General features: G+C 37.9%; 2 protein-coding genes across 11 annotated transcripts; both read left to right on the top strand.

Moving 5' to 3' along the window:
* Positions 1–2383: 2383 nt before the first annotated feature.
* On the top strand, positions 2384–10198 carry LOC103723553 (SNF1-related protein kinase catalytic subunit alpha KIN10). Of its 4 annotated transcripts, XM_088705848.2 has the most exons (12): positions 2513–2636; positions 3067–3400; positions 3805–4004; positions 5277–5461; positions 5854–6036; positions 6151–6282; positions 6371–6556; positions 6966–7055; positions 7132–7215; positions 7319–7459; positions 7547–7792; positions 9756–10198. In XM_088705848.2, the coding sequence occupies exons 2-12, from the start codon at positions 3303–3305 to the stop codon at positions 9867–9869; spliced, it is 1659 nt and encodes a 552-aa protein (XP_088561974.2). In that variant the 5' UTR covers positions 2513–2636; positions 3067–3302; the 3' UTR covers positions 9870–10198. The 4 variants fall into 4 exon arrangements, with proteins under 4 accessions (XP_008812742.1, XP_008812749.1, XP_088561974.2 ...); XM_008814520.6 differs by lacking the exon at positions 3067–3400 and having other exon boundaries at positions 2384–2636; positions 3813–4004; XM_008814527.6 differs by lacking the exon at positions 3067–3400 and having other exon boundaries at positions 2471–2636.
* Positions 10199–10704: 506 nt separating this feature from the next.
* Positions 10705–19358, top strand: LPA3 (Low PSII Accumulation 3). Of its 7 annotated transcripts, none has more exons than XM_008814490.6 (12): positions 10755–11198; positions 11762–11792; positions 12281–12373; positions 13442–13504; positions 13695–13806; positions 14241–14326; positions 16232–16290; positions 16392–16494; positions 16567–16627; positions 18158–18240; positions 18314–18394; positions 18916–19358. In XM_008814490.6, the coding sequence occupies exons 1-12, from the start codon at positions 10858–10860 to the stop codon at positions 18973–18975; spliced, it is 1173 nt and encodes a 390-aa protein (XP_008812712.4). In that variant the 5' UTR covers positions 10755–10857; the 3' UTR covers positions 18976–19358. The 7 variants fall into 7 exon arrangements, 6 of the variants coding, with proteins under 6 accessions (XP_008812724.2, XP_008812712.4, XP_088561977.2 ...); XM_026800388.4 differs by having other exon boundaries at positions 10792–11198; positions 12330–12373; XM_008814502.6 differs by lacking the exon at positions 11762–11792 and having other exon boundaries at positions 10705–11198.
* Positions 19359–20158: the final 800 nt, after the last annotated feature.

Raw genomic sequence — 20158 nt, 5'->3', positions numbered from 1 at the left:
TGTTTAGTTGAAGAAGTTTCATTTTAATTCCGATTCAAAAGAAATAGAAAATCCACGTCCTCCAACATCTAATCTAGACTCTTTTCTAGTATTCAAATTTGATTCCAATCACGAAGCAAAAGTATTGGGGAATATAGCATTTTCGATTCTAATCTATTCCAATTTCGATGCCAATTCCAATTCTAATCTCGAACCAAACACACCTTTAATTTAATCAAATTTGATTCAAAAAAAAACTCCATACCTCCTTAGAGTTTTGTTCATTCAACAAACACCTTTTATTGATTTTTATAAACCATACACAATAAGTATGAATCTTTCTGACAAGTTGTTTGCTATAACACCTAGGCAAATTTCCTCTCTTGCTTATGATAATTCTTTCCAAAGACAAGGCCTTCTATGCGAAATTTGGATTTGCAAAGAGATCTGCTCAATTAACATGAGAACAGACAAATGAGTCCAGAGAATTAAGGTTAGCAGCATAAAATTATTGCCATTTAAATAGGCTATAATCCTTATTTTTTGGGTTATTTGTATGTTTTCAAGTTAGCCAACCATTTCTGCAGTACATATACCGAGCTTTTGGATAGCTATGCATGCGCACTCACATATCATGGCATGTGAAAATTTAAAGCCCGTATATTTGGTACACAAGTTTGGTCTTTGAAACATCTAAACTAGCTCTTTTGCGATGGACAACAAGCTCATCACTTGAATCCACAACTCGGTCATTGAATAGAAATATGTAATGACAACTTTCTAACCATGTATGATCGCATCATTACTGCAAACCACGAAACAGTCGAACATATAAATTGATGAATTCGATACAATTTTTACTTTAGAACTTCCATAGTTGCTAGAAATGGTTCTATATAGTCATATGAGAACATGCTTCTTACTCCTTCAAGGAATGGTTAAAATCACTAATGACTCTTATCATTTCAAACTCATCGAGAGAAAAATATTGCTTTCTATCCGAGAGTCAAACCTGGGTGCCCCCACCTCCTGGCTTTCTTAAGGTGAATTTTGATGGCAGTGTGGCTGAAGACGACAAATGCGAAGGTGACAGCTTTATCATCAGGGATCACAACACTAGACTAGTGGCGGCGGGGGACGTCGGATCTTCGACTCGTCTATAGTATGTGCCAAGCTTAGAGTTGCCTGAGAGGATATTTTCCATGTAGGCGGGTACTACGCACTGATCGTCTCATCCTCGAGAAGAATTTGGCCTTGGTGATCGAGTGGATCTGGGGTCAGTGACGTGCTGGCGAGATTGGCTGTTGCTCTACGACATTCGCAGATTTCTTGCGGTTAATGGCTCAATACTGACTGAGACCTGCCGGATTTGTACTTTGGCATGGATATCCTCAACTGCAACCAACATATGCCAAATCAAAGACCACAATAGGCTTCTAAAAACGGTTGTGAGATTTGTTGGGTTCGAGTCCCACCTAAGCCCACTTATTCTTTACGTCCGGTAATGCCACTGCCACAGAGCCTAGTCTTCATGAAAACCATAAAGCATTCTTTTCCCAGATTCGCGAAAAAGATAAGGCTCGATGCTTTGGCAAGATAAGTAACCTACTTATGGCCTTCTCAATATTACTTAGACTTTGATGTGGCCACACTATCGGAAAGGCCGTTAGGTAAGCCTACGCCCACTCCATACCTCTTGTTGTGTTTTATTCCAAATACTTTGTTTTGGGCACGGATTCAACAAGTACACCGCACAAGCAACGGTTTCGGCCCAAAAGTGTTGTGGCATGTTTTTACCTTTCAACATACTACGTGCCATATTAAGGATTGTGCGGTGAGGGAGTGTGGCTCCCACTAAGTCATGCACGTTTATAGGGAGGCAAACGGTGCCGCTGACTGGGTTGCGTTCTTTATGGCTCACCACTTTAGAGGCTTCATCTGAATGGATCGCGGCTCAGTGCCAGAGCGCTTATGTAGTCTTTTATTTTTTGATTTTATTGGCCGCATCTACACTCGTGTGTGTGCCACTATTGTAAAAAAAAAAAAAAAAAAAATCTGTAAATTAGATTTGGGCATGGTGTCAAGTGCAATGCAACAAAGAACACCTAACCCGATCTAAACCGGCGGATCATTGATCAAATCTGGTATGATCTTGGGTCCATGCCATCGGCACCAAAAGCGAGCAGCATCTGAGGTCCCATCATCACAGGGAATCTTGTTTGTCCATTTCACTTTGAGTAAAAGCCGGCCAATATTCGGCATAAAGAAATGGACTACCAAAACACTGGCGGGCGGTGACGATACCCGAGTTCGGAAACTCCGCGGTGCTACTTTTTGAGAACAGCCACCATCTTGTTCATCCCGAAGCCCCCTTTAACATGATTGATGCGGTGGTTATTGATCTATAGTCCAGGTGTCATGCCGAAAAGGACCCCATTTCAAGATACGCCCAGATAAAAGGGAAGGTTCTTTTTCTCTTATTCCCACCACCAGGTGATTAGATACCCCTTCTCCCAGTCTACGCTCCATCGGCCATCGATATCCTCCCCATTTTTCTCTTCTATCCTCCGCCTTTCTTCATCGTCTCCTCCTCCTCTTCCTCCTCTTCTTCCCTTTTTCCGGCGTCGATTCCGGCGATCGTTGGTAAATCCGTTGAGGTACGTTCTCCTGCCTCCGCCGCTGCCTGCTCCTCCTCCCTTGCGATTAATTTTGATTGGAAACCCTAATTGGAAAGATAGATCTCTTTGCCTTTTCCTTGTATCTAATCATGTGAAAACTGTTTTTCCCGCTGGAAGCCCTAATTTTTGGGTTTTTCTTTTTTTTTTTTGGGTTTGATCTGTAGAAAGAATGGGAAATGAAATAAAACGGTTGAAACTTGAAGGCTTTCCTTTCTCTGAGAAAATTGGGAAGAAATAATATAATTGAGGTGATAAATTCGGGTTTCTTGCTCAATTTTGATGATTTTGTGTAACTATGCTGGCGTGTTCATTTTTTTTTTTTTTTGAAAAAGAAGCTTTTCCGTATTTTTGACTCCCTTTTCCAATTTATTTGCGCAATAAACTAGTAATATGTTGTTTTCTTGTTTAGGTGTTTCTGCTTGATTTCCTGGGCTGTGATCTGCGAATGTCTCTTTTCTTTGTGGGTGGATTCTCGCCTGAATCTGGTCTTTTGGTGGGTTCTGATGTTTGAATAATTAGAATCGGAACGAATTGTGGTTGTGAACTAGATGGTGAGTCAATGGTTACTTTTGTTCACAACCAAAAGATCAGATTCAGGCGAGAATCCATTCACACGTTCTATCCTGTGGTTACTGGTGTTTGGTTATGTTCTGTGTCGTGGTTATGATATCTTGGCAGAAATTACATCTGGTTTTCAAATTAGCGTTCGAACAGTTTCCGTGCTTCTGTTGCCCTGATTTAGGGTTTGCAAATTCTTTCTACCTCCTCTATTTTTAGTTATTTATTTAAACATTTGAAAAATTGATGATCTGACTTGTATGCTGCAAATTTGGAGTAGATCTTCAATTTTCTATTTTATCCACTTCTGAGTAATGACATCAAACTTGAGTTTTTTGACACATCCATGATAGCATGTCCGCATCTCAGTGATTGTAAAATAAATTCGTTGAGAACTCAACATTAACAATCCAAGGCATATTAGGGTGGTGGGATATAGAAAAAAAAAGATGTCAAAGCCTTTTTGTCCATTGAGAACCTATGAAGGGCCATTCTCTCAAATCTCGTATTACTTTTACTTGCAACTGCAGATTCCAACCTCCTTGTTTTTTTGTCAGTTCATGGACTTTGAATTTCTCATGCTGTCTAGTGTTACAGTGATAATGGACGGGCCTAGCAAAGGAGGCACTGGTGCTGATGTTATTTTGCTAAATTACAAGCTTGGAAAGACTCTGGGCATTGGTTCATTTGGAAAGGTGAAAATTGCAGAGCATGCGTTGACAGGACACAAGGTTGCTATCAAGATCCTCAATCGTCGTAAGATAAAAAGCATGGAAATGGAGGAAAAAGGTACTTGTGACCTCGTCCATTAACATATACAAATACATTTGCTTTTAGTGCTTCTACTTTTTATGTACTGTTGTATTTGAATGACCACTTATCAAGTTCAACTACTTTCAGAAGGCAGTTGAGCAACAAATTGACAGATATTTACTTTTTTCTTTTACTTTACTGTTGTAAATTGCAATGCTATGTGCTTTTTATATGTTTGTCGTAGTATATTGTTTGTTTGACAGCTATTAATGGTGTTCTTATATTGCATCTGTATTTCTGCATCAACATTATCACCAACGGATGCAGGACAATAATATGACCATGTTGTCAATTAATTACACAAGTAATGCTGTTATAGTGGCAGTGTGAATGAAGTATAAACGAAATTGTTGTTGATAAAAAAAGCTCAACTGCATGTGTATTTGAGCCACAGATGGCTCAGTTTAGGTGAAGTATCGGGGTTGCCCACAACTAGGATATTGGCACATGTAGGTCTTCTCAAAGACCTATCTTTGATAATAATCATTCATAACACCCATCTGATAAAGAAAAGAGCAATGGGCATGTGCCATTATATCTCATGACATTAGTCAAGTTGTGCTGATTATGGCTTGGTTGTAAAGTTAATCATGTTATTGAATCGACCCTGTAGATTGGCCATTGGTGTGGTTGAATTTGGATCTGTAGATTGCAATTTGTGAGCTATCAATCTATGATTGACCTTCCAGCTATCATGTATGGCTCTAGAAGATGAATCAGTTGACTCAAGGAGCCCAAATGCTGGAAATGTATATTAATCAGCTCATTAGGGACGATGACTTATTATTTGTGGTAGCAATTAGTGCTAACACCACTGAGGGTTATGCTGAATGTTATCATTCCACTTTCATACTGCTTTACCTCTGTAATTTCCTATTTCTATCTTTTGTGATCAACGTTTCATTTTTGCTGCTGATGTCTTAAAACTGATGCTCAGGCAACACCATGCGTGGGGCTTGGATGGCAATTAGATATATTGCTCTATCTATTTTGATTTATGCCTTCGCTTTTGTGGTTCAGTTGAATATGTTAAAATAATGGAGATTCATGTTCTGATTTTGTGGCCTTTTCAATTAAGCATGTCTTTTGTTTTTTTCTTCTTGTTTTAAATATCTGTTTTGACATGTCTGGTATCATGCCCGACATCTTGTTAAACTTTGATATTGAAAGTGCCCTAATTTGATTGCATTAATACACTGTGTGTGTTGATATAACAATAATGATCTTTCTGATACCTTTACATTGCAGTGAGGCGGGAGATAAAAATATTGAGATTATTCATGCATCCCCATATTATACGCCTTTATGAGGTTATAGAGACCCAAACGGACATTTATGTTGTTATGGAGTATGTTAAGTCAGGGGAACTATTTGATTACATTGTAGAGAAGGGAAGATTACAAGAGGATGAAGCTCGCCGCTTTTTTCAGCAGGTACGTTGGTATCGCTTCCTCTTCATTCTGTTTTCTGTTGATGCTTCTATGCACTTATAACCATGATATATAGTCAGTTTTTTCTGAGTAACAAAAGTTTGCATTCTTGTATCTGAGTTGGAGGCCATGCATGGAATACATACTATTGTTATTTGACTTGTGATTTGACTAGAGATGTATTTTTTGTTCAGGGTGTCTATTTTCTAGAAAAACATTCGAGAAATCATTTGTTCAGGATAATATTTGTTTTATATCTATTTTCCTAACAAATGTAGATATCATGAAAAGAATTGATTCTCATCATAATCAGAACAATGTTGAAGTGCTTTTAATTTTACTTATCTCCTGGCCTCAGTTTCTTTAAGATGGATCTTTGTGATTGCTCAAAGCAGATCATATCTGGTGTTGAATACTGCCACAGAAACATGGTGGTTCATAGGGATCTAAAGCCAGAGAATTTGCTGTTGGATTCAAAATGCAATGTTAAGATCGCAGATTTTGGCCTAAGTAATGTCATGCGTGATGGCCATTTTTTGAAGACTAGTTGTGGAAGTCCAAACTATGCAGCTCCAGAGGTATGTGGTTAGCTCCATCATTATTAAGAGGCTTCGCAATGGCTAGTGTTTGTTATGTGCACTATAAATGCTATTTTCAGTTTTCTGTGTCATGCTAGTTTTTCCTTTGTCCAGGTTATTTCTGGTAAACTATATGCAGGGCCTGAGGTTGATGTTTGGAGTTGTGGTGTTATCCTATATGCTCTTCTTTGTGGAACTCTTCCCTTTGATGACGAGAACATCCCCAATCTGTTTAAGAAGATAAAGGCAAGGAAAACATTAACTAAATTATCATGGATATTTTATCTTTTCTGACTTTAAATGGAAGCATTCCACTAAATATTGAACTCTTTAGGGTGGAATATATACTCTTCCCAGCCATTTGTCTGCTTTAGCAAGGGATTTGATTCCCAGGATGCTTGTTGTTGATCCTATGAAGCGGATGACAATTCGTGAGATTCGTGAACACCCATGGTTCCAAGCTCGTCTTCCTCGCTATTTGGCTGTGCCTCCACCTGATACGATGCAACAAGCTAAAAAGGCATGTTCATTGTCATCGTACTCGATAATCCTATAGAAGACCAAGTATTAGATTCCTCCAGCTCAGATTTTATCTTGTTGTTGTGCACAACTCGGTTTCTGCTGATCAGCCTTTTGCCTGTGAATAATCATAGTTTCTGAGGCTTTTAACATTATATTGTGCCATATGTTTTATTGTTTTGATCATATATCATCATGTATTGCTTTTCAAGAGCATTATTGGTGAATTCTACAGTATTTTAGAGAAGGTTGATTTGCATAGTATCTTTTCGATGACATAGCTGTAAATCCTTTTTCTTTTAGGGTTACCTGAAGACCCTTTAATGTGGGTTTTTACTTAATCTGGTCTCTTATTTATATTTGTTATATATACCCTCGCGTAATAATTCTCTATGCGGTCACTCTTGCAGATTGATGAGGATATTCTTCAAGAGGTAGTGAAAATGGGTTTTGACAAGAAGCACTTGGTTGAATCTCTTTATAATAGAATTCAGAATGAGGTATTTCTGCAAACTAAAAGTTCATAAATTTTAACTCATATATGGAATCGTAACTGAATTTACAAAGGATTATTAGGCAACTGTTGCATATTACTTACTTCTGGACAATCGATTCCGTGCTACCAGTGGCTATCTTGGAGCCGAGTTTCAAGAGACTATGGTACGTTTCAAACATGTAGCTAGCTCTTTGAACTGTCGTTTGAAAGCTTACTTTATTCATAAGGAGATCTAATGTTTAATGGTATAATTTGGTGTTTTTTCAGGAATGTGGCTTCTCTCGTATCACTTCATGTGAAACTCCAACCTCAGCCATTGCACATTGTCTGCCTGGATATATGGATCCACAGGGTATTGGTTCGAGGCCTCATTATCCTGTTGAAAGAAAATGGGCTCTTGGACTCCAGGTCATTGCATTCTTTCAGTTGTCACGCTTATGTTGTTTTCAGCTTAATATCTCTTTCTGATATGAATATATTGTCATTGCTTGACAGTCACGAGCTCATCCTCGTGAAATAATGACAGAGGTCCTCAAAGCTCTGCAAGAATTGAATGTTTGTTGGAAAAAGATTGGTCATTATAACATGAAATGCAGATGGCTTCCTGGCTTTCCTGGTCATCCTGAAAGTATGCTTAATAGTCCTATGCATCATAGTCATAGCTTTGGCGATGAATCTGCCATTGTTGAAAGTGATGATGTTGCTGGGAAGTCATCTAATGTAGTCAAGTTTGAAGTTCAGGTATGCCTTCTCGTGTTCTTGCTTATTGACCACTTCTTTTTTTTTCTAGAAAGAAATATTTAACTCAGCGGAACTAGTTATATACGCTATCACTTATTGATAGTAACATGATGTCTTAGTTCTTGATTCGTTATTTCACTTTTTTTGAGTTGCGAGCAAAGTTTATGAATTATACTTTGGCCACTGATAAAGACATGCTCTTCTTTTATATTGTGATTAAGAAATAGTAGAGGTTGGAGTTAGTTTCTGTGCTTGAGCATCCTTACCTAGAAGAAACTATAGAAATTATCAAGCTGCTTATATGTTTGATCAGCAATTGCTTTGCTTGATAATGTGGATGAGAGATAGTAGAATAGATGGATTTGTAGATTTTAGTGTTCGGCCCTCTGATTTCAATGATAATGTAGTAATTAATATGTTAGTTAATTCTGATACATGTTTTAAGGTGCTGTAATTTAGTTGTAACTTTGTAAACACACACACACACAAACACACGCACGCACGCACGCACGCACGCACACACAATCAGCAAATTATCAGAGGTTAAACAGAAAGCAGCCTCCATCCACAGCTCCACCCCCCAGGGCTCTAGAAGTCGAAGTGTAACAGCATTTGCCACCTTAGGATTCAAACTTAACCAAAATCAGTTCTTGCCTTCCGAGGTGCCATCTGAGGTATGTATGATGGGTGCAATACTAGGATGGTGGTTATTGTGGTTCAAGTTTGATCGTCTTATGCTGGTTTTCTTTTTTTTTTTCCTGCCGGGCGAGGGCTGGTGCAACTATGGATGTGGTATCTATCATCTGTTGTTGAGTTACATTTTGGGAGTGTTATTTAGCTGCAAATACTCATCGAGAGAGGTTTTATTGGAGCAGTTTGTTGCTTGTGTTGTGTGTGCTTGCTCGTGCTTGTGCTTGTTTGTGTGGCGAGGGATGCTTCATTCAAGTACGGTGAAGACAGATCATTTGTTCTGCTGTTTCTTGTCCTTGGAATGTTCCCTTAAGCAATTAAATATTTGCTGACCGAGCAGCAGGCTATGTAAATTGTTGCCTGCTCTAACAGCTAGTGGACTTAGTGGACTTATTTCTATAGCCTAGCCAATCTCTGAATTTAAAAATTTCACTTCAAGCTACACTTGGGGTGACACCAAGTTCCATGGCCATAAGAAACACCTATTTGCCCTGGCCTGGATCTCTGCCACTGTAATTGAGATTTCATTTTCCCATAAGTCAAGCCTCATCAGCTTTTTTATCTCCTATCCTTCGCCTGGCTGTAAGCCTTTGCAACCGTCTCCTCGTTGTAGCTCTTGTACTACTGCTTAGCATAAACAGGTTGTCAAACCCGTAGTTACTACATCTTGCTACTTGGCAAGTTTATATCGCTTGCATTATAAGGTTTCTCAGGCTGCTCTGACCTGGAAGTGATTCTAATCAGACTCACTCCTATCATGACCTCATTAGTAGGATGGTATTGCAATCACTTGAGTGCAAACAACCCATGATATTATCAACCGAGCAGCTCTGCAGGTTAAAGTATGCTAATGTCCTCTGCTGCATTCCTAGGTCAAATATATTTTTTTTTTTGCCCTTTTTGGGCTGGAGGTCTAATATCTTGCTAAAAGTTCTTATATGTAATAGCTCGTGGTAGCAATTTATCTTTTCATGAATTTATTATCCTCAATGCTTCCAAGAACTCTTTTATACATTAAGTGACATATTTAGTGATTTGCTGAGTGGGTTACGGTGCGAACTATTTGAGAATCTATTTACAGTTTTTATGCGATCTTTGTTAATCCACTCTCCATTTTTCCAATTTATTTTGATTCGTATACTGCAGTTACCAGGATTAAAATATTTAGTTCAACCTAGCTAAGTCAGCAACTTTTGGTGAATGAAATTCATATCATTTTCGCCATGTTTTATACTTGTAGGCAGGAAGCTAACAATTCATCACTTTGCTGCAGCTCTACAAGACAAGGGAAGAGAAGTATCTCCTAGACTTGCAGAGGGTTCAAGGGCCACAGCTCCTGTTTCTTGACTTATGTGCTGCCTTCTTGGCCCAGCTTAGGGTGCTATGATAATGGTCTTGGGCAGGGCTTTGTCCACGAGTGCTGGCACTTGATAAGCTATTATTGTGAATATGTAACCGCACCTTTATGTATATCTAGGCACTTTCTGTTCAACTTCCTTTTGTTTTGCTCTTTCTTTGGATTTTGTTGCTGATTAAGCACCTGACGCAGGCAAGCTTCTTTGGCAAAAGTTTGTCAAGATGGCTTTCTTTTTCTTTTTTCTTTTTCTTTTGTATCTGCCATGCCACCCGTTTTTAACCATGGCATCTCAGTGGAAACGTATTTTTTGATCCCTAGCATGTTAAAGATCTTGGAACTATGACACTAGTTCTTTGTTTTGTCTCATGCAAGCAATGAATGTACACTAGTGTTTCGCGTTGTGGGAACCTCTGGGATGTTTCCTGACGGCGCATCTGAGGCAGCTGCTTACATCTCTTACACCTGATCTTAGTGCAGGTATTATGCTCAGCATTAACAGAAACGATCAAAAAGTTTCATGATAGAAGACTTTCCGCAGCTCCATTGGCTAGCCAATAATAGTTTTTTTGATGGGGTGTAAAACCGTGCTTCAGCACTAAAATAGTTCATGGCGTTTCCTACCCTTTATCCTTTTGCAAGCATTCATGTACTGAAAAACAGAAAACAGAGCAGCCATCACTCCAAAAGATTGTGTCGGGGGACAACTATTTGGTCCCAAGCGATAAAGGTCATCGAGGCTTGAGCTGTTTCCAAATGGGGAGTGATGGCTGAGATGGCTCTCATGGAATAATTAGCAATAATATCTGGGAAACATCAGCGCAGATTAATTGAACGTATTTATGACTCAAATTGTGATGATGAGCTCGAATCATCCAATTCTGCGCGTCTTTGTTGGTTTCGGAAATTTCCTAACCTTTTGCACTATAAATTTCTTAACCGCTCTGGGCTTACAGCGGCCGTGAGTGGAGTGGGTTCATCCCCTTACCCCTTTGCTCCCGCTTTCCCTCTTCCTCCTCTCATGGCCTCTTCCTATTCCCGCTTCGCCCCTTATCCTCCTCCATCTTGTCTCCCCACTCTTTCTCGCTCCCTTCGACTTCCTCCTCTCCTCCTCAGCTCTCCTCGCTCCCCTTCTCTCCCCTCACTTTCTCTTCGCTTCCCCACTCCTTGGGGTGGCGCCTCTCTTCCCGGTGCTTCACCGAGGCTCCAAGCCGAGCTGGGAAAAGGCTCCTCTGAGGCCGATCCCAAGGTCGGGGTGGCCGTGTACAAGCCCAAATCGTATGAAGTTCTCGTCTCCGATGCGGCCAGGTCCCTTGTCTATGCTCTGGAGGATGGAAAGACTCGTCTTGAAATCGACTTCCCGTGAGCTCTTCTTCCTCTTATTTGCTTTTAGTTTCTGTCCTTGTTTTTCCATTCTTTCTTCATCTGATTGATCTTTTTTCGGAAACCTATATTGGTAGTTATTTCTTTTATTTTGTTTTTCCTCATGTTCTTGTTTCATCTTGTTTTTTTTTGGTTTAAAGACTTCATTTTCTTAGCAGTCGTAGTTTCTTCCAGCTTAATTATATTGGGAAAAAGCAACTTTTTTTTTTGCGCAAAGATCCTGTTTTACGTTGAAAATTATTCTTTTATGAGGTATCTTCAGCGTTTTCTGTTTCTTTCCGTGAATTTTAGTGCACCTTTTGTTTTCTGGAAGCAAATGTTCATAGTTATGTTTCCTGTGAAGAATAATTTAATCGTTCATCAGAAACGAAGAATAGTTCTATCTTCCAAGTGTTTTGTCCCGTTAATTTTCGGATATGTATTATGTTTTGCTGTAATTATTTTTCAAGTTATGATATTTTGCTGGAGAATCCTGTTGTGTTCTTTTCTAAGACCCTTTTCTGTTCTTTACTGTAATGTACTCTGGTGGAATATGTGAGCAGGCCCTTGCCAAGCAATGTTTCTTCTTACAAGGTATCTGTAGCTGCTTTTACTTGGATTAATTCTGCTTTTATCTTCTTTGGTCTGGGTCACTTTGTTGTTGAGAAAGTGATAGTTAACGATCAAAGTTTACCAAAATAAAGTGCTTCCCATTTCAATGGAACACCTGTCATGTATCTAGCATTGAGTGTGTGAGACTTAGGAGAGTAAGGAGAAAGGAGTGAGGGAAGAGAGAGACAGAAGGGGGGGGGGGGGGACAGATTTAGGTGAATTATGAAAGATCTTTGCATGCCAGAATACTTAATATTAGCTCAAAAAGAAACCTAAGAATTCTTCCACTCAACACTTGCTTCTTTGAGATATTAAGGATTGAAACTGTAAGAGAAATTTATGGATTCGTTTCCATGCCATGTCTGAGATTAGAACAGACAGGTTATGCTGGTAAAATGTTATGTTGTAAGAAAAGTGTAAGCAATCATGTGCTGCAATGATTGATCTTCTTAGCCTTTTGCATTATAAAGGGATCTTCAGATGAGTTCATTGATGCCAACATCCAACTCGCTCTTGCAGTCGCTAGGAAACTTCAAGAGATGAAAGGCATCAGGTCTTGCATTGTAAGTTATACCTTCTTTTAATTGTTATATGGTTGCTATATTATTTTCTCCTTTTTCTGCTTTCTTTTACTTGCGTTGCAAGTGAATAAGTCTTACATTGGAATCTGAACTGAGAATATGGATTGACAGTTTGCGTTGTTATTTATCAGTTTTAAATCTTGTCTAGGGCGAACACTTCTTCTTTGATTTAATCATGTACTTCCATGTAACACTATATTGGCAAAGCTACTAGTTCTGGTATCTCTACCTGAGTTCACTCAGCTCTCTGACCTTCTAGGTCTTCCAGTTTGATTTAAAGTGTGATATGCAGAAAAATGTTGAAGTTAGACCTTGACAAAGTGATTGCTTCATAATTTCTAAAACATCAATCTCACTTCATTCATTTTGTTAGTTGTTGGACTTTAAATTTTGCTTTGAGAACATTCATTTCAATGATGGTTGAGCTGTCTTAAGCTGTCGAAACAAATTGTAGTTCTTTAAGTAGAGCCATGATATATCTTTGAATCCTATAAATTAAAGGTTTGGTACCTTTTTCTCACATTCTGTAGATCTTCGAACAAAGTAGTTGATGATCCTTAATATCATTGGCACCTGTCATGAGATCCGATACAGACGAGGAGGTTGGCATGACAACTGGTTCTAAGAGACTCGCAAATTATGTAAACTGTTTAAATCAGATATTTAATTTTGCTAACATGTTGTGTTTGTTAACAAGGGCAAGCCACAATCGAGCATGAGCTTGATTACTTGGTTTCGGCTATATAGGTTCTTAATTGCTAGTCATTCCTGCTTAGGGATTTGCCAATAGAGTTCAGTTACATTTCGGTGTTCCACCAATCATTCCATAGGGTATTTCTTGCATCGGCATAAAATGCCTTTATTAGTAGGAACTAATGGTGAAGAAGGATTTACAAAACCAGCACTATTGATTTGGAAGGAAGCATGTTGTTACTGTCATGATTATGCCATTATTTGCCTTTACCATGCTTAGCATTTTTCAGATATGCTTTCAATTTTGTTTTAAATGGAAGAATTCTCATCATCATAGTTATCTTGGTTGAAATTCAGGTGTTCCCTGACCAACCAGAAAAGCGCAGGGCTTCTCAGTTGTTCCGGACGGCACTAGACACGGTAATGGGATTGCTCTTATACTAAGTGAACAACTTTTTGTTGATTTTGTTCCTATTTATATGTTATCATGTTCCGGACTTTTGATTCTTTTCAGTTCCTACTTGCAGAAGAATCAAACATTCTCAAATTCCATTTTTAGATGTTTTGGAATTACTTGTCCAATTCTTAACGTTTATTATTATTATTTTAGATAGGTGGTGTGTCCCTTGGTTCCTTGGATGATGTACCCAGTGGTCCTGTCACCAACTTTTTCAGATCCATTAGAAACACATTGGATTTTGATTTTGCAGATGATAATGAAGGTTAGTTTCTGCACCTGCAAGTGATAGGATATTTCTGTATAGTGTCATTTGTTACTTTTCAGGTAACTTTAGATTGATGACGATTATCATATCAGAAGTGATAGTTGAAACCATGCCAATTCCATTCACATGACTGGCAGTGCCTTTTTTTTAAACATATTCTCTTACAAGGTATATCAGGTGAAATTTATGTTCTCCATTAGTATTATCACTGATAGATTTCAGCAAAAAAGCTATTTTAATTAGTTTTTATGGATAATGTATGATATTAGTGTACGTCACTTTTGGTAAAATTACAACCTTACACAGTTACATTTTTGCTTAAAATTTCCTTCTAGGAACATTTTGTTTAAGCCTTAGAATTCAAATAGCTTTTTTTCCTGCAATGTTCATACTTGTACTTATTCATAGTTATCTGCAATTCATGAATACAGATAGTTGGAAGTCTGATGAGCCACCATCATTGTATGTCTTTATCAATTGTAGCACACGCGACCTTTCTGCTATAGAGAAGTATGTGGTATGTTGACTAATCTTGCATACATCTCATCTATGAGTCAACATTTATCTCCTTGAGGGTTAGCTATTTCCTGTAAAATGCTGCTTGTGGTCTTTGTAATATCTGGCTTGCCGTGTATCTTCCAGCCTATACTTTCTTGTATGCTGCATTCATAATGTTTTCAAAGTGCTTAACATTTTGTAAGCTGATATGCTAAAGATATTGTATTAGACTTGCATTATCTTATATTAATGAATAAATCATTTTCCAAAAATGTATTCTGGGTAGGTTTCGTTGGTTAGATTTACTTATATAGCATTAACTTCTTATCAAGGACTACACATCTTCAAAAGTTCCTCTAAATCAAGGAGAAAATGAAAAAAATTGCTTATGTTTAAATGCAAAATTGTATTCCAGATAGGTTTTCTTAGAAAGATTTACTTATATAACATTAACTTCTTAAGGACTACACATGTTTAAAAGTTCCTCTAAATCAAGGAGAAAATTAAAAAAAATGCTTATGAGACATCAGCCCCCTTGCCTCCCTCCCTCTCCCCGCTCTCTCCTCTCTCTCTCTCCCCTCTGCCTCATTTTCTGCACTCGCCAGATGCTAGGCTAGACTGGCTTGTAATAAAGTTGCTATGGTGTTCATTGAGAAGGTCCAGTCACTTAGTCAAGAGGGCTGTCCACCTAACATATATCCTATTTTCATTTGTCTTTGACAAGATTTTTCACTCATTAACGTGAAACATAAGCAGGACAACTGAGTTTCAAACCTCCTTGATATTAAGTGCCCAAGATGAGGGAATCAAGAAGGATGATAAACAGTTACATTTAAGTGTTTCTATTATTTATTTGTCATGCAAATGACAAGTGCAATTTAGGGATTTTCTGCGATACTGTAAATGCTCTACTTGACAGATCAAGATGTTGGCTCTGAAGATGGTGTATGAGTATGAGATAGGAGTAATACAGATGAGAATATAATGGTCTGTATGTGCTAAGGTTAGAATAAATAGTGCATAATGAATTCAGCAGAAGAATTTCAGAAGAAGCAACACCACGAGGGAGAATAATTTGAGATGGTGTAGTGATGTACATAAGGTAGAGATGGGTAACCTGTGACACCAGACCTTGAATTTGGATGAAATAATAGGAAAGGTGGAGGAGGAAACCAAGGAAAAGATTTGGACAGAAGTAGGAAGGGGGGATCTTGATGGCCCTTCTCATTTCAAAGGATCTTGGCTTCCATAATAACCAGTGACAAAGTAGGACCTACTGAGTTGGTCCAAGTAGAGCGGTTAAGGCTTGCAACTTAAAGTGTATACCAACCTTGCTGCTGCTTACCATGGCTTATGGATCAATTTTAATGGAGAAACATGTTCATTGGGCTTTGGCATGGCCTAAAATGGTGATGCTATGCAACACCCCGGAAGCACTGTTCACTTTATATATCCAGCTTTAATTTTCCATATGACACCTGCACATAATGCTAAAATAGTGCATGGCCATAAATTATCACTGGAAACAAATGTGGTTTTGTGTGCTTAATTAGTATGCTACATCTCTAAGACATTATTATGATTTTTTTATAAGATAAAGTAGGTCAAATATTTGATAGCAAGGTCGTTTGTAGTGATTAGCAAGAAAGAAAGTGGATGAGTGGCTTTATGACTTGGATGCTTTATTTGATATCTCTTTTGTGAAATTTGGAGGGGCTAGTTGTGTGAACAGTCGTATTGGCATGGATAGAACATTTTTTACTTCTAAATCCTTATATTCCTCATTCGATGATGTCTTGATGGGGAATTGCAAGAAGTGACAGCATATCTAAAACCTACATTTTCACTATTTGTTTCGTCCAACATACCTACAAGCCTCACCTTTCCTTTATTGCTACAATTTTTGTCCTTTTCTTTTTTGCAGGAAAAAATTGCTGCATCAGTCCCTGCTCTTCTTTTTAATCTCGAACTAGATACTTTACGGTGTGCTTTCTCTAGGCCACTTTAACGAACTAATGCACATTATGTTACTATTACAAATTTGGTCTTTTTTGCTGAAGATTCACTAATTCCACTTTTTACAGTTCTGACTTAGGTCTGTTGGGATTTCCTACCAAAGATTTGCATTATCGGTTTCTTTCACAGTTTGTTCCTACATTCTATATTCGAATAAGAGAGTACTCGAAGGTATTTATAAACTTGTTAGCTACTTAGCTTCTTTAAATTTTGATAACCCCTTTGGTTTCCTTGATACTGAAGACGGTTCCAGTTGCACCTTTCATAGTCAACTATAGTGGTGCCCTATTCCGTCAATACCCAGGTAAGATGTTGATGTGCCCCAAACTTATTATATATATTAATTTGCTACAAAGCAATACATTATGCAAAATGACTACTTTTGATGGCTTTCTTGAACATAAGAACCTAAGAAGCTTGAAATTCATCATGTTGGTGTACTTGTCCTTAGGAGCCACTGACCTTCTATTTATTTATTTGTTGCTAGTTTCAGTTTTTTCCATTTTATACGTAGGCAAGAGAAATCATTTGATAAAGTGTACACTATGGCACCACCAAGCTAACTTCATTCCTCATGGATAATGATTTGATTTGGCTAAATCACCCGTGGATATTATCAATAGGGATCTCTTACAATGTGCTCACCTTGTAAGGTTGTTTGCATGCTCCAGATGCACCTCCCTAATATGAGGAAAATCAGTACTACGTTTTGCAAGTATTTATGATACAATTGGCTGTTTGTTTGAGAAGTGCTGATATCATCTTTTATTCCTCTTCCACTTTGACTTCTCGACAATTTGACATCTCAAGTCCTTAAGCCTATAAAGAAGAGTTTATAAGTTCAACTACTTGGCTTCCCAGCATCTATTGACAAACGGAGAGAAAGTTACTACTATAATCACAAGCAATTCTAGCATCCAACACATTTGCTTTTATGTAAACCATGGCATAAACAAAACCTAAATGAGTAAGTCAGTAGAAGCCAAGGAAGAAAAGTGAAAAAGAAGAAACTATAGCAAGGCAAAAGAAATTACTTTATAATTTAAAACCAAGAAGACAATGCAAAGAATGTGTCTGACTTCTTTATTATTGGAGGATAAAAGAAATGACCTAGCAGACAGCATCATTTACTGATTTGCTTTGGCTCTGCATGGTGTTTCATAGCCATACAGGAAATCGTTCTAAATAAATTATTAATTTACTATACTCAACAAAACTATATTGCCATTCTATAAAGCAAAATTCAGTCTATGATATGTTCTTTTATAAACATGTAATTGCATATTGCAATTGTAGTGATTAGATTGCATTCATGTATTAATTGTTGTTATATAACTTTATAAATCTCATGTAAAATTGCCTCATATTTCAAATCCGTCCAGTATGAAGTCAAATGGATCTGGCATTTCTATATTCACAAGTACTTTGACTTCCACCTGTGCATAATGCTGCTTGGTGATTGTTGCATGTCTGAAATTCAATGAAATCTTTGAAAGTCTGACTTGTTATTTAGTCTACAAGGAATTAGGCTAGAATTTAGCTTATGCATGTATCTCAGAAGCACTGGAAACTCTTTAATTATAATGAAAATGGTGCCCTACTTTAAATTTCATGTGCAACAAATATAATTCTCTTCAGATGTAGTTCCACAAGTTGGTTTTAAGTGTAGAAGTTAGTATTTAAAAAAAGAAAGAGAAAAACTGGCACGATGTTTCATATATTTAACAGAAATATGTTTTTTCATTGCAAATAAAAATTATAAATAAGGGACAACTTCACTTCTTTTTTCAATCAGCAACATCAGACTCCTCAGCTTAACAGTATGCTTGTGCAGGGCCTTGGCAGGTTATGCTTAAACAGGCTGATGGTTCCTACGCTTGCATTGCAGAAAGTGCAACTCGATTCACATTGGGAGAGGTAATGCTTCTTTTTCATGTAGCGAGCCATTTGTGTCTCTCTCACCTTGGTATTGACAATCTTAATGTTTTAGACGAAAGAAGAACTTTTGAGGGTTCTTGGGCTGCAAGAGGAAGAAGGGAGCTCACTGGAATTTCTAAGAAGGGGATACAAGGTTCTGAAGCTTCTCTTTGTTATTGGTTATCTTGGCTTTAAATGCAAAAAGTATTTAGACAAAATTGATTGGCGGACCTTTGCTAACCACACAAGCGCAGTTTTTGCATGGTTATGAACTGTTTTAAAATTATCATGATTTTAGTAATTGTCCTATTATTTTTTCCCCTGAATTTGAAGATCGGTTTTGTGAATCCTAAACTTCCACTTATTCCAAACTAGCTATTGTATCCCTCATACTATATTACATCTTTAAATTCTCAGAACTTAAGCCTTCTCATGTTTCTTCCTCTTCATAGATTAATTAGTTTACACCATTGTTTGTACAAGAAGAATCATTCAACTGACAGTTTGACTTATTTCATTGTCGGTGCTTGTTCTTCAATATCCCATAACTTAATTACCCTACATACTAACTAATAAGCCTAGCTACTCTTAATACTATTATAAAGGTTATTTTTCCATAAGCATCGTATGTCTCTCTGTCATTGTTTATTAATTGTTATGAACTTGTCAATGTAGAATGCTACTTGGTGGGAGGAAAACGTGGATTTGGAGCTTTCTTCTGCTTGGCGGAGTTGAGCAATGACATCCTACAATGCGTAACAGTGGCACATCATTTCATGATTGGCCTGCGGAGGACCCACGGTTTCCCAATTGATTGGAGTTGGAAAATAACGCAGCTGAGAAAATTTTGGTGGCAGAGTGTTGGCATGTTGTTATTCATTGTCATTTGTGGTTTAGTTACAGTTGAAGTTATCCTGCAATCTTTCCTCCCCTTTTAGATGTTCCTTAGAATTCATAAACGATATATCCTCAGCTACTAGATAACACTTGATGGCAGGCAAAATAATTCATGACAATGATGAGAGTGGTATTGTTTTCCTGGATGAGCCCTCGTTCCAGAAGCTTGAGTAGTGTGAAATAATTGACATTAAAAATGAAGCATCACCATATTATAATCATCTTAGAAACCTTGCAGTTTTCATATTGTTCGTTTATGCCTTTTTTCCTTTCCTTTTTTCTTTTTGGCTGTTTGTTAAGGGCTATGATTTGCTGAAGTACAGACTACCAAGTGATTAGAAGCATGTTAAGTGCAACCTGAGAGGGCACACATATGGCCCTGTACTACTTGATGGAAATGACCCATTCTTGTTTGAACTGCATTTACTTTAGAAGTTTCAGTTTGGATCAGGTATGACTCAAATTTTTTTTCTTTATTCAGGTCTGTAAACGAGTAAGCAACCCAAGTTTACACTCACGTGCAAGTCACGTGTCCAACATGTATAAATAAAAGCCTAGGATCTCCACCTTGCTCACCATGCCTCTCCTACTTATCGCCGCATCCCCTCTCGCTCCACCCCTGTCCGGCAACTCATAGCCTGATCTCACCCTTGTGTTGCCATCTTTCTCTATCTCTTGACTTATTTCTGCCGACTTATATTCCTCCTACAATCCTTTCCCTACAAGATGATGATGATGATGATGGCGAAAAAAAAGAAAAAAATCCTACAATCCTCTCCCTCTCTCACTGCCAAGCTTTCATCGGCATGCATAGAAACCATGCAGCTCTCACGTCTTGTAATCCATCAAAATAACTCTAAAAGTATGTAACTCCATGATTCATCTATATTATTCCCTCATGCATGCACAGTTATGACCACTGCTTCTTCAGGACTAAGTTCAACATTTTCTTAGGGGCTAGGACTTGAACGTTGTTATAACCACAAATGAATGATTATTTAGTGGTCAGAAAGCCAATCTC

This window comes from Phoenix dactylifera, chromosome 10, assembly GCF_051530095.1.
Source record: "Phoenix dactylifera cultivar Ajwa chromosome 10, Ajwa_hap1_PhDact_Kaust_v1.1, whole genome shotgun sequence".
NCBI lineage: Eukaryota > Viridiplantae > Streptophyta > Magnoliopsida > Arecales > Arecaceae > Phoenix > Phoenix dactylifera.
Note: the sequence above shows the minus strand (reverse complement) of the source record. Positions and strands in the feature narration are given on the sequence as shown.

Excerpts from the sequence above, each read along its gene's own strand:
- LOC103723553 (XM_088705848.2), top strand. The coding sequence starts at position 3,303 with ATGTTCTGTGTCGTGGTTATGATATCTTGGCAGAAATTACATCTGGTT. Across the intron at positions 6,557-6,965 it reads CGATGCAACAAGCTAAAAAG|ATTGATGAGGATATTCTTCA; the intron begins GCATGTTCATTG and ends TCACTCTTGCAG. Across the intron at positions 7,056-7,131 it reads ATAATAGAATTCAGAATGAG|GCAACTGTTGCATATTACTT; the intron begins GTATTTCTGCAA and ends AAGGATTATTAG.
- LPA3 (XM_008814490.6), top strand. The coding sequence starts at position 10,858 with ATGGCCTCTTCCTATTCCCGCTTCGCCCCTTATCCTCCTCCATCTTGT. Across the intron at positions 13,505-13,694 it reads TCCGGACGGCACTAGACACG|ATAGGTGGTGTGTCCCTTGG; the intron begins GTAATGGGATTG and ends TTATTATTTTAG. Across the intron at positions 13,807-14,240 it reads TTTTGCAGATGATAATGAAG|ATAGTTGGAAGTCTGATGAG; the intron begins GTTAGTTTCTGC and ends TCATGAATACAG.